This window comes from Marmota marmota, unplaced genomic scaffold (genome assembly GCF_001458135.2).
Source record: "Marmota marmota marmota unplaced genomic scaffold, marMar, whole genome shotgun sequence".
Lineage (NCBI taxonomy): Eukaryota > Metazoa > Chordata > Mammalia > Rodentia > Sciuridae > Marmota > Marmota marmota.
The window spans coordinates 37885050-37900967 of record NW_025999853.1 but is presented as its reverse complement, the minus strand read 5'-3'; the positions used below and the strand labels follow the sequence as shown (position 1 = coordinate 37900967).

General features: G+C 35.3%; 1 protein-coding gene across 2 annotated transcripts in view; it reads left to right on the top strand.

Moving 5' to 3' along the window:
* The first annotated feature begins 581 nt into the window (after positions 1-581).
* Positions 582-15918, top strand: part of Frs2 (fibroblast growth factor receptor substrate 2) — a 46032-nt gene continuing 30695 nt past the window's right edge. The window contains exons 1-2 of one of the 2 annotated variants that reach the window (XM_048805229.1): positions 582-702; positions 2124-2166. In XM_048805229.1, coding sequence (XP_048661186.1) covers positions 646-702; positions 2124-2166 — 100 coding nt within the window. In that variant the 5' untranslated portion in view covers positions 582-645. The remainder of the gene's footprint in view (positions 703-2123; positions 2167-15918) is intronic. The other variant, XM_015483025.2, reaches the window with a different exon arrangement.

Below are 15918 nucleotides of genomic sequence, written 5' to 3'. Positions count from 1 at the left end.
AAAAGTAGCTTATGTATATAATCTGTTGATTTATTGTGTTAAAAACTGCATTTTAAGGACTCCCTTATCAATGTCTACCTTATTTTCCTTTTTACTTGTTCCAGTGTCTTAATTCCTGAGTCCACTCAGGAATTTTAACACCCAGCTGGGTGAAAGGCAGTGAGGACTGAAGTATTCTGGTCCTGTGGGACAACAGTTCATTTTATATTCCTCCCACCTCATTCTCAGTCTTCTTCATACTTTGTTAGGAGGTTGCTCAAGAATTTTGTTTTGGGGGGTGGGGTGGGTGGGTACCAGGGATTGAACCAGGGACACTCGACCACTAAGCCACATACCCAGCCCTATTTTGTATTTTATTTAGAGACAGGGTCTCACTGAGTTGCTTAGTGCCTCACTTTTGCTGAGGCTGACTTTGAAATCGCAATCCTCCTGCCTCAGCCTCTCAAGCTGCTGGGAACTCAGGCATACATCACCGTGCCCGGCCTCAAGAAGTATTTTGATATTTCTCTATGGTCACTAAAATTTAGATAATTGTCCTTAAAGATTTTAAATATTTTTATAGTATATTCAGTAATCACATTCTTAATAACTGTACCTTTATTTCAGAAATGGCCATTAAGAAGTAGATGCCCAGATACAAAGGTGATGAAACAGTCCATTTGTCATAAAGTAAGATGCATCTGTGGCCTTTCAACCATATTAGTAAGTATAACCAATTTATTTTAACTTTATGGGCATTTTATCTACAATGAAAAATGTTGAATAAAAATATGGTAGACATTAAAAGTATCACCTTGTATTTCTTGTTTTTAATATATTTTCTAGTATAATTTCAATCATATAGTTCTAGAAAGTCTGTGCTGTACCATTTTAAGAATCATAAAGGTAATATCACTGAATCACAGTTTTTCTTTAAAATATCTTTTTTAGTTGTAGATGGACACAATACCTTTGTTTGTTTATTTATTTATATATTTTTATGTGGTGCTGAGGATTAAACGCAGTGCCTTATATATGCTAGGCAAGCACTCTACCACTGAGCCACAACCCCAGCCCTGAATCATAGTTTTAGAGAAAATATATGGAAAAGAGTCATTATAATACTACTATCCAAATACAGCTACTCATAATTTTTGGATATTTATTTTCCTTCCAGTCTTTTGTTCTATAGTTTTTTTTTTTTTTGCTAATTTTTATTTATTTATTTTTAACTGGGGGTTGAACCCAAGCATGCTTGATCACTGAACTCGGCCGTTTATTTTTTGTTTTGAGACAAGGTCTTGCTAAGTTGCTTAGGCTTTGCTAAATTGCTGAGGCTGACCTCAAACTTGTAATCTCTCTGTCTTACCCTCCCAAGTCACTGCAATTACAGATATTTGTGTTTTACATATTTTTGAAATGTAATTATGATCATAGTATTGTAAAGAGTATGGTTCTTGAATATTTCTTCAAATCAAATTTTGTTTCAGATGTTTCTACCTGGAATTATAAATGCATCCTTCATTATGGGGTTTCTTATTGGGGTTATGAAAAAAATTGGGGAATTAGGTGGTGATAGTGGTTACGAAGCTTTGACTAAATTAAAAATTTCTATTGAAATGGATGAATTTTATGTATGTGAATTATGCCTTAAAAAGCTTTTAGACTATCAAGTCCTGAAAAGAGTAATACTTATTCAATTGCTGATGTTTTAGAATACAAAAATGTACCACAAATCATTTTGTACCTAGCAAACAATTTGATATTCAGTCAATGGAATTGTGTTTTTGTAATAATTAGAAATAAAAAGTTTTTTAAAAGTGAGATAAAAAATGACACAATTTTAAAAAAAATGTTTTTTAGTTGTTGATAGACCTTTATTTACTTATTTATATGTGGTGCTGAGAATCGAACCCAGTGTGTCATACATGCTAGGCAAGCGCTCTACCACTGAGTTACAACCCCAGCCCTGATAAGTATTTTTATTAAATGAACTTTCAGTATTAGAGATCTACTTTCTCAAGCTTTTATAGTATTGATACATAATACTCTGAATGTAGTATATTAACATTTTGTAACTTCATTTTCAAGAGGCTATTTTGAAACTAACATCTCAACTTTTTTTTTACCTAAAATTGTTTTAGGAACAAAATTGTATCTGTTTTCCTCAGAAGAGAATTCCACAAGGTAAGAAATTGTTAATATAATATGACTAAATGTAGTTGTATCTAGGCTTAATAGCTCTTGATTTTTGTAGGCTATTTCCCATAATTATTTCATATCTTTTTTTGATTACTATTTGCATAAATTTATTATTCTTTTTTTTTTTCCCTCAGCATTTGTTAGGAAAATACTGTCCTCTTGTTTGATGTTAGAATTAGAAGGGTATGATAAACATGGTCACCTTTAAAACTACTGCATTCTCATTTATGGAAATTGTATAACTAATGTGTTTATTTTAAAATATGAATTCTTCCTAGTAGATTTATGAAGAATAAAATGTTAAGTGATTAGTTAGTAAAGTCTTATGTGCCCAAGAACTTGAAATCAAGTATTTGGCAGGTTTAAGAATTTTGTTTAATTTTCTCAGGAACTTCTTTAGATAGATTAATTCAATCTGTTATTAGAAATGCTTTTATAGTGAATTTTTGAGATTGATAACTATTTCTTAGTATTCACTTTTTTTCTCACCACAAGTTCTGAGTGGTATATGAAACTTCCAAATATATCTTTTTCTCCATTTTTAAACTGCTTTAGTTAATTGGGTCAATTTCTATACTGGTTTGTAAACAAAGAGTTAAAATAAAGGGACCCATTAGCTGAAGGGAGAGCAAATCACTAAGATTTTTTCCAGTTTTTTGTGATACTCCTTCCCCCTATTTTTTCCCTTACTTCTAAGAGATGAAAGGAAGAGGTCTTGGAACCCTTGTGTAGCACTGTTTGATCTTTGTTGTTCAAAGGTGGAGAGGCAGTACTTCAGGAGAAATATAGATCTCTTTACTTGTATCACCGTGCATAAAGCAAAAACAAGTTTAAAAAACTTTAATCTCAGTAAACTTACTGTTAGATCTCTATCATTGTCCTTTTGGTAAATGAAATTTAAATCTTTCACAGTAGTACAATGCATGATACACCACGGTGATGAATCATAATGTCTGGTACTCTTGGGTTCTCTTGTAAAGTGTTTGTTAAATATTTATTTTTGTAAGCATTCAGATGCTTTTATAGTTTATTTTATTTTGTTTTTTGGTGCCAGGGATTGAGTCTTAAGAGCATTTAACCACTGAGCCACATCCCTAGTTCTTTTTATTTTTTATTTTGAGACAGGGTCTCACAGGTTGCTTACAGCCAGCGGAGTCTGGCTTCAAACTCACAAGTGTTTGGTATATCAGCCATGTGCTCGGCTATAATTGTATTTTTAGGGTAGAAATTTTCAAGGGAAAATTGTCCCCCCTACCTCTCTTTTTAAAGACACCAAGGATTGAACTCAGGGGCACTCGCCCACTGAGCCACATACATCCCCAGCCCTGTTTTGTATTTTATTTAGAGACAGGGTATCACTGAGTTGCTTAGCACCTTGCTTTTGCTGAGGCTGACTTTGAACTCACAATCCTCCTGCCTCAGCCTCCTGAGCCCCTGGGATTATATGTGCCCAGCATAACCAGTCATTCTTCACATTTGTATAGTATTATCCTGCTTAGAAATCGAGGTATTAAAGGGTCAGTGACAATGTTTAAAAAAATGTTAATTATGCATACACTTTAAAAAATGGTTGAAATGGTAAATTTTGCATCACATAGCATATTTTACACAATTTTGTTTAAATTTGGGGGTAACTTATGAAGGAGGAGGACTCTGATGTAACGTTTTTAACATCAAGTTACAGTAATTTTTTTTTTTTTTAAAGAGTGAGAGAGAGAGAGAGAGAGAGATACATTTTTAATATTTATTTTTTAGTGGACACAACATCTTTGTACAATGTGGTGCTGAGGATCGAACCTGGGCCGCACGCATGCCAGGCGAGCGCGCTACCGCTTGAGCCACATCCCCAGCCCCAAGTTACAGTAATTCTAATAATGTTGCTCAATTTGTGTTATACCCGTCATCATTGATTCATTAAAGGACTGTTCTTTTATTTTAAGTCTATTTCCCATATATATAAGACCTTTAAATATTTTAATGTGTATTTTGTGTGTTCTTTTATGTGTGTGTATATATTATTGGCATCATCATTGTCGTTATCATTATCATTTTGTGATACTGGGGATCAAACCTAGGTGCCTTACCCTGGAGCTATATCTCTAGCCCTTTTTATTTTATTTTTGAGACAGGGTCTCACTAAATGGCTGAGAATGGTCTTAAATTTGTGATCCTCGTGCTTCAGCCTCCCAAGTCACTGAGATTACAGGCATGTCCACTAAGCCCAGCCCTTATGCCTATATCGTAATTTATATAGAAGATAGACTGTCACCCTAAACCATGCCTAATATAACTTAAGGAACCCATTGAGCATAAATTACTCTTTCTGACCTTAACAAACCTTAGAATGAAATGGTTTAACCTCATAAATTTCTTTCCTTCCCTTCATCTCTCCTTTCTTCTGGTACTAGGGATTGAACACAGGGCCTTGTGCACGCTTGGCTAGAGTTCTATCACTGCACTACTTTACGAACCATATTTTGACACGTGAAAGGGAAATATTATATATTACCTCTTATTCTTGGATCCCGCTCCACTCTTCCCGGCAAAACTGGCCTTGTTACTGAGTGTTCATCAAGTTTGTTTTGTAAAACTGCTACATTGTATTCCAGGTTATATTTATGAAAATGTTAAATGTAAAACTTCCTTAAAAGTATAAGGCATCTAAAATGGGCATTTAGGAAAAGGCCAACTTGTGCTTATCTCATCATATTAAAGTTAAAAGAATGTGAGTTAAATGTAGTCAATGTATAGAGGAAGAAATACAGACATCTGTTTAGAAGATCTGCCTATTGAAGATGAGTCAAAGTGAAGGATGATGGACGCTGGCAAAGTGGAGCATGCCTGTAATCTCAGCAATTTGGGAGGATGAGGCAGGAGGATCACAAGTTCTAGGTGAGCCCCAGCAATTTAATTCTCCCTGATCTTTTAGCTAGAAATTGGCAGAATGGGTACTGCCATTTAACAAGACCCTAACTAAATTGGGTACTCTAGAAGCTCCAAGTTCATGGTAATAGTATTTACCATAATAGTTAAAAGAAGACAAAGAAAGGGAGGGGCTCTTGTGAGAGGATGGTATCCTTCTTGACATTAAGCAGAAGATAATGACAGTAGTGATCAGATCTGAGAGTGGCTGCTATTTGTGGAAGAAATTGAAGGCACCTTGTTAGGACAATTTCTTGGTGTGGAAGGAGGGTCATGGGGCACTTAGTTCTGGGGTCTAGGAAGAAATGTGGAAATGATTCATAGTGGAATGGAGAAGGGGAAGTGTCTTAGTCTATTTGTGATGCTGTGACAAAAATACTACAGTGGGTAATTCATAGAGAATAGAAATTTCTCATAGTTCTAGAGGCTGGGGATTCTAAGATCGTGTTGGTAGCAGGTTCCATTGTCTGGTAAGGGCTGCATTCTCCAGAAGAGGAGTGCTATATATTTGGTAGAAGGTGAAAGGGCTTTATGAAGCCCCTTTGGTAAGGGCCTTAATCCCATCTACAAGGGAGAAGCCCTCATGCTCTCTTGTCACTGTTGTTTTGAGACAGGGTTTTTGTTATGCTGCTTAGGCTGGCCTAGAACTCACAGTCCTCCTGCTTTAACCTCCCAAATAATTGGGATTATAGGTACTTGCCACCATGTCTGTCCCTAATCACCTCTTAAAGACTACCTCATAGTACCATCTCATTGATCATTGTTTGGACACCTGAATGCTGAAGGGAACACATTGAAACAACAGCAGGAAGGGAATTCACATAAAGTCAAGGTTGAGGATTTTTGAATGTAGTTATTTATATGTCTTCACATTTTATAAAATGTTTGGTGGGAAGACCAGAAACTCTTGTTGAAGTTGATATTGATATGCATAGTTCATGCTTCCTTGATTACTTCTACCCTTTAAAAATGTAAAAATTTAGAGAGTTAGATATCAAGTCCCTTTCTCCAATGTCTTTAATTTTTGAGTCTTGTATGGCAAAATAATTTTATGACTTTCACTTTGATATATTAGCACATAGCATAAGCAAAATAGATAATATTTACGTTTTACAAATAAGGAAAACAACTGTACAGTTGGCTTTAAGTTCTTTTTACTAACCTATATTGCCACTCTATCAATTGATACTTTGTTATATATAGCAAATATAATTGCTAGTTTAGTAATTACATTGATGTTGGGAGCTGCCACATAGGGGCTGAGCACCCTTATCCTTGAGCTATGACTTCTGCTGTACAAAAGCAAGTGGATCTCGCCTTGGCTGGACAGGGGAGTGAAGCTCTGGGAGTGGGCCTTACCTAATGGGAGTGGGCTGCCTCCACATTCTTTTATAATACTACCCTTTTACCTTTTTTGGTTGGGATGTTCTATCAAACAGCTGTCTTCAATAAAAACCAGTTTGAGGCATGCTCACTTTCTTTCCAGTGGACCCTTAAGGTCGAGAGCCATCCCTGATTCCTGCAAGCAGAAGGTATTTCTTTGTGTTGTATACTTCTTTCACTGTTTTCTTAGTTTTTGATGTAGACAGCTCCTGTGAACCCAGTTCAGGTCACCAGCCTGGCTAGCTGTCGATACATTGAGAGAAGTGTTTCTAACCATGAAGAATCTCATGGCCTGAGAAGTTTAAAAACACCTAAAAACAAAAATGAAAGCAACGAATAATGGAGGTGGTAGTCCTTATCTTAAGATTCACTAAATCAGCATTTATTAATTTAATATGGATTTGGTTTAACTCTGTTATATAGAGAAGTATTTCATGAATATTTTCAATTTAGAGTGACTATCATAAATTTAGGTAGTTTTAGTTTACTTTCCTTAAAGATTAGGGGTTTAGTTTTTTTTTTTTTTTTTTCCTTTTGTTTTTGATACTGGGGGTTGAACCCAGGAGTGCTCAACCACTGAGCCGCACCCCCAGCCCTTTTTATTTTTTATTTTGAGAAAGCTGTCTCCCTGAGTTGCTCAGGGCCTCTCTGAGTTGGTGAGGCTGGCTTTGAATTCAAAATCCTCCTGCCTCAGCCTCTCAAGCTGCTGGGATTATAGGCGTGTGTGCACCACTGTGCCCAGGTAGGTGTTTAGTTTGATGCATTTGAGATTCAAATCCTTTCATTGTAATGAAATAAGCAATTTTGTCTCATATATGTTGGCATATAGCAATTCTTTCCCCCCAAATTATTTGTTTATATTGTGAAAATCAGGTGCACCGGGTTATAAACTGGTATCTCTTATCCTAAAAAGCTTAATTTGGTTCAGTCCCAGATACAAGCAGAGATTAAGATTGGTTTTTAGTAATTTTGTGTTGTCCTAGGTCATTCTGGATCTTCAGATATTCTAACCGCTTTGTTTCATGTGAGCCTATGGAAAGATTGTGAAGAATTTCACATGCACATGGTAGAATAAAAGAATGACAGACTGCTTAGACTGCTTAATGCCCTGGAGTATGGGACTTTGATGTTTAACTTTTAACTCAATTTATTTATTTTTGCTGTGGTGGGGATGTAACCCAGGGCCTTATGTATGCTAGGCAAGTACTACTGAGCTACATCCCTAGCCCCTAACAGTGTTTTGTTTTGTTTTTTTAATCTAAGTTTCCTTTTTTTATTTTAAATTTTTAAATTTGTTCTAATTACACAAGACAGTAGAATGCATTTTGATATATCATTCATAAATGGAGTATAACTTCTCATTTTTCTGGTTGTACATGATATAGGTTACACAGGTTATATAATCATACATGCACATAGGGTAATAATGTCTGATTTGTTCCTACTCCCATACCTCTTCCCATCCGTACATTCACCTCCTAGCAATGTTTTTGATAGTTTAAAAAAAAAAGGCTATGAAATTGATACAGGTCTTCTGACTCCAGTTTTTCAATATATATTAAGATGTCAGCTATCACCATTCAGTTTAACTGAAGTCGAATGTTATTCACAAAATGTGGAGTTCATAGTTTATAAAAGTATATAATTATTTCAGACACCGTTTTGTTTCATGTTCCATATGAGCTGGTTTGATTTTTTTTTTTTTTTTTTTTAGCTACTTACTATTAGATTAAAACAAAACAAAAACATAAATCACCACTACCAAAAAAAGAAAAAAAAAAACAACAACAAAAAAACACCCTCAGAATAGGTTGAAACTCCACACAAATTGCTACCCCAGAACAAAAGTGCTGGTCAAGTTAAATGAACCCCTGTAAAGTGTATTGAAAGGAAACGTTCTTCTCTCTCCCCCAATTTGAAGAACAAGCATTTTCCCTGCCAAGAAGGACTGACTTTAAATGGACCAGCTGTCCATATTAGGAGCATAGTGTTGCTAAGGTGACCATGGCTGTTTGGAGAAGAATGCAGCTGAGAGGGCAAGTTCTTGATGTGTGAGCTGAGGGAAAGAATGTGGTGTGATTGTGCATCATTACTCCTAATCACATGTTACAAAGTACTGTGTGGGCAGCATGTCGAAACTGCAAGTCTGAATGCTAGAGCTTGTGTTTCAAATCATTCTGTTTTCACATAAGCCAGACACTTACAGTTTAGAAGAAAATGTCCTACTTAAATGTATATGTGTGTTTGAAGTGAAGGGGAGGGCACCTTGGTGCTGGTTGAAATGGGAATAAATTTATGTGACTTCATGACATGTACAGTGATTATTTTTTAAAAATGTGTTTTTCTTGGAATAAGTATTGATTTTTTTAACTCATCCTTTTCAGTAATAAATACAGTGTCAATACTTCCCCAAGTCAATGGTGTTTTTTGTATTTCTTTGGCAGTGTAATTTCAGTCCTAAAAATGTTATCTATTTGCTCCATTTCTTTTTTCTTTTCTTTTGTTTGTTTAAAGAAATTACTGCTTTTTCCAAGGGAGCTCTTACCTCTTATTATTTTCTTAAATTTTTACTTATTTATAAGAAACAGGATCTCACTATGTTACTTAGGTTGGCCTTGAATACCTGGGCCCAAGTGATCCGCTTGCCTTAGCCTTCCTAGCTGGTACTAAGTAGTCAAAAGCCACCACATCCATTTAGGGTGATCTTATCTTAATACATTGTTTCTTTCCTGAAGGATCCAAAGATAGATTCTAGTATCACATCTGACAAATAAGTAGCCCATTTGGTTAAAACATAACGATCCAATGATAGTGGGAAGGGAAAACCACATCTCACTTACCTGAGACACTATAGGGATTTGACTATGGACATCATTATTAATACTTCAAGTAAGATGTAGATAGAGGCATTAATATAGACACTTATTGAACCATGTTGTTTTTTTTTCTTTGTTTCATAATTTCTACAGTGATGTTTTGATCTTATTTATTGCAGGCACAAATGTGTAGTATTTAAGATATGAAGTAGTTGAAACAGTGACAACCCTGTATTAGCATCAAGTTATTTTTTCTCAGATAATCTACTTGCTTCAACAAGACTCATACTTGATTAATTTTATTATTATAAAATATGGAGGAGTATTAAAAGAGTTAATAATTTGATCCTTAAATTCAGTTAGTTATTTTGACATTTCTGATTTAGACTTCATGATAACCTTTGGTGGTATTCTCTATAACTTGTCCGCTTCCCTGAACACAGCAAAATATATAATAAGTTTATATATTTACCTTTTGGAGTCCTTAATTTTTTTTTTTAATTTTTCAGAGAGAGAGAGAGAGAGAGAGAGAGAATTTTTAAAAAATATTTATTTATTTTTTTTAGTTTTCGGCGGACACAACATCTTTGTATGTGGTGCTGAGGATCGAACCCGGGCTGCACGCATGCCAGGCGAGCACGCCACCGCTTGAGCCACATCCCCAGCCCATGGAGTCCTTAATTTTAATATAGTTAAATATACGAGTTTTTTTCCAAATTTTTTTTAGTTATACATGAACACAATATTTTTATTTATTTTTATGTGGCACTTAGGATCAAACTCAGTGCCTCACATGTGCGAGGCAAGTGCTCTGCTACTGAGCCACAATCCCAGCCCATGAGTTTTTTTCTTTATAGTTTAATTTTTTTTTTTTTGGCGGGGGGTACTAGGGATTGAATTCAGGCACTTGACCACTGAGCCACTTCTCCAGCCCTATTTTGTATTTTATTCAGAGACAGGGTCTCACTGAGTTGCTTATTGTCTCGCTGTTGCTGAGGCTGGCTTTAAACTTGAAATTCTCCTGTCTCAGGCCCTACCCCCTCCCCAGGATTATAGGCGTGTGCCACCGTGCTGGCTATAGTTTAATATATATTTTTAAAATTTATATATGACAGTGGAATGCATTACAACTCTCATTACACATAAAGAACGTAATTTTTCTTATCTCTGATTATATACAAAGTATATTCACACCAATTTGTGTCTTCATTTATGTACTTTGGATAATAATGATCATCACATTCCACCATAATTTATAACCCCATGCCTGCTTCCTTTTCCTCCAACCCCTCTGCCCTATCTAGAATTCATCTATTCCTCCCATGCTCCTGCTCCTTATCCCACTATGAATCAGCCTCCTTATGTCAGAGAAAACATTCGGCATTTGGTTTTTTGGGATTGGTAACTTCACTTAGCATTATCTTCTCTAACTCCATCCATTTACCTGCAAATGCCATTATTTTATTCTCTTTTATTGCTGAGTAATATTCCATTATGTATATATGCCACATTTTTAAAAATTCATTCATCTATTGAAGGGCATCTAGGTTGATTCCACAGTTTAGCTATTGTGAATTGTGCTGCTATAAACATTGATGTGGCTGTGTCCCTGTAGTATGCTGTTTTTAAGTCCTTTGGGTATAGGCTGAGGAAAAAGATAGCTGGGTCAAATGGTAGTTCCATTCCCAATTTTTTAAGAAATCTCCATACTGCTTTCCATATTGGCTGCATCAACTTGCAGTCCTGCCAGCAGTGTATGAGTGTACTTATAGTTTAATCTTAAAACATCTTTTTGTAACCACAGGTTATAGATATTTCCCCTTACATTGGCCATTAGAAAGCTTTGTTTTACCTTTTGTATTTAATACTTAAATCTCCTAGTAATTGATGTTTGTTTTTTGAAGTGAGAGGCAAGTAATACAACTTCATTTTTTTCATATGAAATAATTGGTTATCCCAATAGCTTTTTATTGAAATGGGCCTTCATTTCCTCTATAATCTGCTCCTTGTATCATAAATCAAGATTTATATATGGATAGTTTTGTTTCTATAGTCTTTTGAGTTTACCATTGGTCTGTTTGTCTACCTCATACCATTATTACTATATTAAAATGTAGCTATTCAGTTTTGTTTCATGTCTTGTTGTTGATCTCAAAGGAAATTCTTTCATATTTCACCATTAATAATGTTATTGTGGCCAATTCAGTGGCATATGCCTGTAAATCCCAGCTGTTCAGGAGGCTGAGGAGGAGGATCACAGGTTCAAGGATAGCTGTGGCAACTTAGCAAGACCCCATCCTTAAAATAAGAAATAAAAAGGGCTGGGGAGATATATGTATATATCATTGTGGTTTTGAATTTCTTTGGAATTTTAAAAACTTTTCATCTGCATCAGATATGTGATTTGCAAATATTTTCTTCCATTGCATAGAATGCCCATTTGTTCAGTTAATAGTTTCTTTTGATGTGCAGAAGTTTTGAATTTCTATGTAATTAAATTAATTAAATTCTTGTATTTTTAATTTTGTTGCCTGTGGTTTTGGCGTTAGATACAAGATATTGCCAAATTCACTTTCAAAATGTTTTCCTCCTATGCTTTTTCAAGGAGCTTTATAATTTTAGTACTTAACCTTAATTCATTTTGAGTTAATTTTAGTGTATAGGGTGATATAGGGACCCTGCTTTGTTGTCTTGCATGTGGAAATCCATTTGTCCTAGAATCCGTTGTTGAAGAGACTGCTTTTTTCACATTGAGTTATTTGGCACCCTTGTTATTGAAAATTAAATATAAATGTATGGGTTTATTGTGGCCTCTCTGAACATCTCTCATTTTGCCAGTACTATACTTGATGACTTGATGCTTGGTGATGGTAGCTTTGTAGAAGTATTGTCCTGTTTCTTTTATCAGTTGAGTCTCTGCAACATTTGTAATTATATTCCATTTTCATTCTTATTATTGGTGTAGTTGGACACAATACCTCTATTTCACTTATTTATTTTTATGCAGTGCTGAGAATCGAACCCAGGATCTTGCATGTGCAAACCCAAGATCTTGCATGTGCGAGGCGAGCACTCTACCCCTGAGCCACAAACCCAGCCCTGCTGTTAATTTTTAACAGTTTTTCTGGAGGTCTTTTTAATTTTTTAGATTTTGTTTTGTTTTTGTGATGCTGGGGATCAAATCCAGAGTCTCACACATTCTGGGCAAGCACTCTACCATTGAGCCCTACCCCCAGCCTGGTTTATTGTTTTAATTACTCTTTCAAAGAGTATAAAAATTTGTTTTGTTTTGTTTTGTTACCAGGGGCACTTAAACAAAGAGCCCATACCCAACCCCTTCTGCTTTTTTTTTTTTTTTTTTAAATTTGGAGACAGGGTTTTGCTAAGTTGCTGAGGCTGGCTTTGAATTTGTAATCCTCCTGCCTCAGACTCTTGAGGCACTGGGATTACATGCATTCTCCATTGCATCCCTCAAAGAGTGACTTTTTTACTTTGTCAATCATCTCTATTGATTTTCTATTTTTAAAATTTCTGTTGTTATTTATTATTTCTCCTATATCAGATATTTTAGATTTTCCCCCCTATGTTAAAAACTTTAATAATAACTTTAATTAATAACAAAACTATAATCAGATTTAAAATTGCTTTGCAGTGTTATTTTAGTTGCCTCACCAGAGGTTTGGATATATAATAGTCTTGGGTTTGTTAATTTTACAATAGTCCTTTTTTATCCCATGAGTTATTTAGATGTAGGAGTGTACATTAATTTCAAAATAAGTAACTTTGGGGGGCTATGGATGTAACTCAGTGGTAGAGTGCTTGCTTAGCATGCTCAAGGCCCTAGGTTATATTCTCAGCACCACATAAGTAAACAAATCCACTCTTTAAATATAAAGTATTTTGTAATACTATTTCAATTATTTTATTATTATCAGAGACCATAGTGTCATAATTTGTAGAGACTAACCTGAAGACTTAGCTCATGGCTTGTTTTCTTAAATGTTCTTTGTGTATTTGGAAAGAATAGAAACTCCATTTTTAAGTATAATGTTGCACATATATCCATGCTCTTGTTGGTTGTTCTAGTAAAATCTTGTGTTTGTCCTTTGTTTGATTTTGGTTTTATTTTGGGAATTGACAGCTGTATTGGTTTCTCTCCTGAGAAAGATACATCGGTGTTTCTTACCAAGATGGTAGTCTTGGCAGTTAGTTTTTCCTTATAGATTTGTTAATTTTTACTTGACATATTTTTCAGTCTATGTTATTAAGACATTAATAACAAACTATAACAAAATAACAACAATTTGGAACTTTTATTGCTATGAAAAGGTACTCTATCTCAAAATATTTTTAATGTATATTTTTTAGTTGTAGATGGACACAATACCTTTATTTTAATTTTTATTTTTATGTGGTGCTAGGCAAGTGCTCTACCACTGAGCTACAGCCTGAATCTCTTTAAAAATACTTTAAGCTTTATGTTTTTTTATGTTGTTTTTCTTTTGGGTATTTTTTTTGGTAGGGGGAGGCTGCTGGAAATTGAACTCAGGGGTACTCTACTACTGAGCCACATCCCAGCCCTATTTTGTATTTTATTTAGAGACAGGATCTTACTGAATTGCTTAGCACCTCACCATTGCTAAGGCTGACTTTGAACTCTCAATCCACCTGCCTCAGCCTCCTGAGCTGCTGGGATTACAGGTGTGTGCTACTGATCTTGACTCTTTTTTGTTGTTGTTATTGTTATTGTGTTCTTGGATTAATTAGTCACTCTGGCTTTCTTTTGGAATGGTTTTTTCATTCTGTAGCTTTTCATGTACCTATATGCTTTGGCTTGTGACTCATTGATGTTGAATTTTGGTTTTGTTCTGCATTTTTTGGGGGGAGGGGGAGGCCCCAGAGATTGAACCCAGGGGTGCTTAACCACTGAGCCATATCCCCAGCCCTTTTTTTTATTTTATTTAGAGACAAGGTCTTGATGAGTTGCTTTTAGGACCTCACTGAATTGCTGAGGCTGGCTTTGAACTTGTGATCTTCCTGCCTCAGCCTCCTGAGCCACTGGGATTACAGGTGTGCACCACCACACTCAGCCTTGTTTTTTTTTTTCTGAATGCTGGTCTTTATTTTGTAACTGGAGAATTTCAGTCAATGGTGGTTACTGATTGATTTAGATTTATTTGTATCCTTTTCTGTTGCCTATTTGTTTTACTCTTCCTCCCTCCTATTGTTTTCGATTCCCCCCAGTGCTGGGAATCAAACCCAGGACTTAACAGTTGCTAGTAGATAAGTGCTTTCCCACTGAACTATGTCCCAGCCCTCTTCTCATTCTTTATTGAATTCAGAATGTGCTGCTTTTATGTGTGCAAATTTTTTTTCCTCATTCCATTTTTCAGTATCTTCCCTGTGTGCAAATTAACTTGTTTTTAAAGTTAATATATTTTTAATTCTTTTAGTGGTTATTCTAGTTACTTTTAACATGCATACTTTTCTTAGGAAAGTTTAAAGAAATTATTCAGTGACTTTAACCTATCCCTGAATAATAAAGTAACTTAGAATACTCTTGATTGTCCTAGTTTCAACTAGTAACACTACTGTTCTGCATACATTGAAAGTTCTAAACAAATGGTTGTTTTAAATAATCAATCTTTGCTTAAATTTGTTTGCCTACTTTACCTGGAGATGTAGCTCTGTGATCAAGTACTTGTTAGGCATTCTTTTTTTAATTATTATTAGAGAGAGAGAGAGAGAATTTTTTTAAAAATATTTTTTAGTTTTCGGCAGACACAACATCTTTGTTTGTATGTGGTGCTGAGGATTGAACCCGGGCCGCATGCATGCCAGGTGAGCACGCCACCGCTTGAGCCACATCCCCAGCCCCTTGTTAGGCATTCTTGAGACACTTAGGTTCAATACCCAACACTACCAAATTTTTTATTTTAAAATTTATTTAATCACTTTACTGTTTTCTTGGCTCACTGTATCTTTTTGATTTGACTTTCCTTCCCTGATAATTTGGTTTTCTATGTAAACTACATGCATAAAATTTCTTTCAGTGAAGAACTTTTGGCGAAAAAGAGACTGTTTTGTTTTTTCTTTGAGGACCTACTTATTTTTTCTTTACTCTGTTTTTTTTTTTTGGTGGGGGGGAGTGGTACTAGGAATTGAACCCAAAGGTACTTTGCTACAAATCTAGCCCTTTTTATTTTGAGTCAGGATCTTACTAAGCTGCTTAGGGAATCATTGGGTTGATGAGGCTGGTTTTCAATTTGCAATCCTCCTGCCTCAGCCTCCTGAGCTGCTGGGATTATATTGCTTGCTTTCTTCTCTTTCTTTCTTTCTTTCTTTTTTTTTTTTTTTGGTACTAGGGATTGAATCCAGGGGCGCTTTTACCATGGAGCCAAATCCTTAGTCTTTTTATTTTGAGACAGTGAACTTGCTAAATAGCTGAAGGTGGAGGGTAGGGTGGCTCGGGTTGTGGCTCAGTGATAGAGTGCTTGCCTAGAGCACATGTGAGGCACTGGGTTCGATCTTCAGCACCACATAAAAATGAAATAAAGATATTATGTCCACCTACAATTAAAAAATAAATATTAAGATATATCTGGGGGGGGGGGGG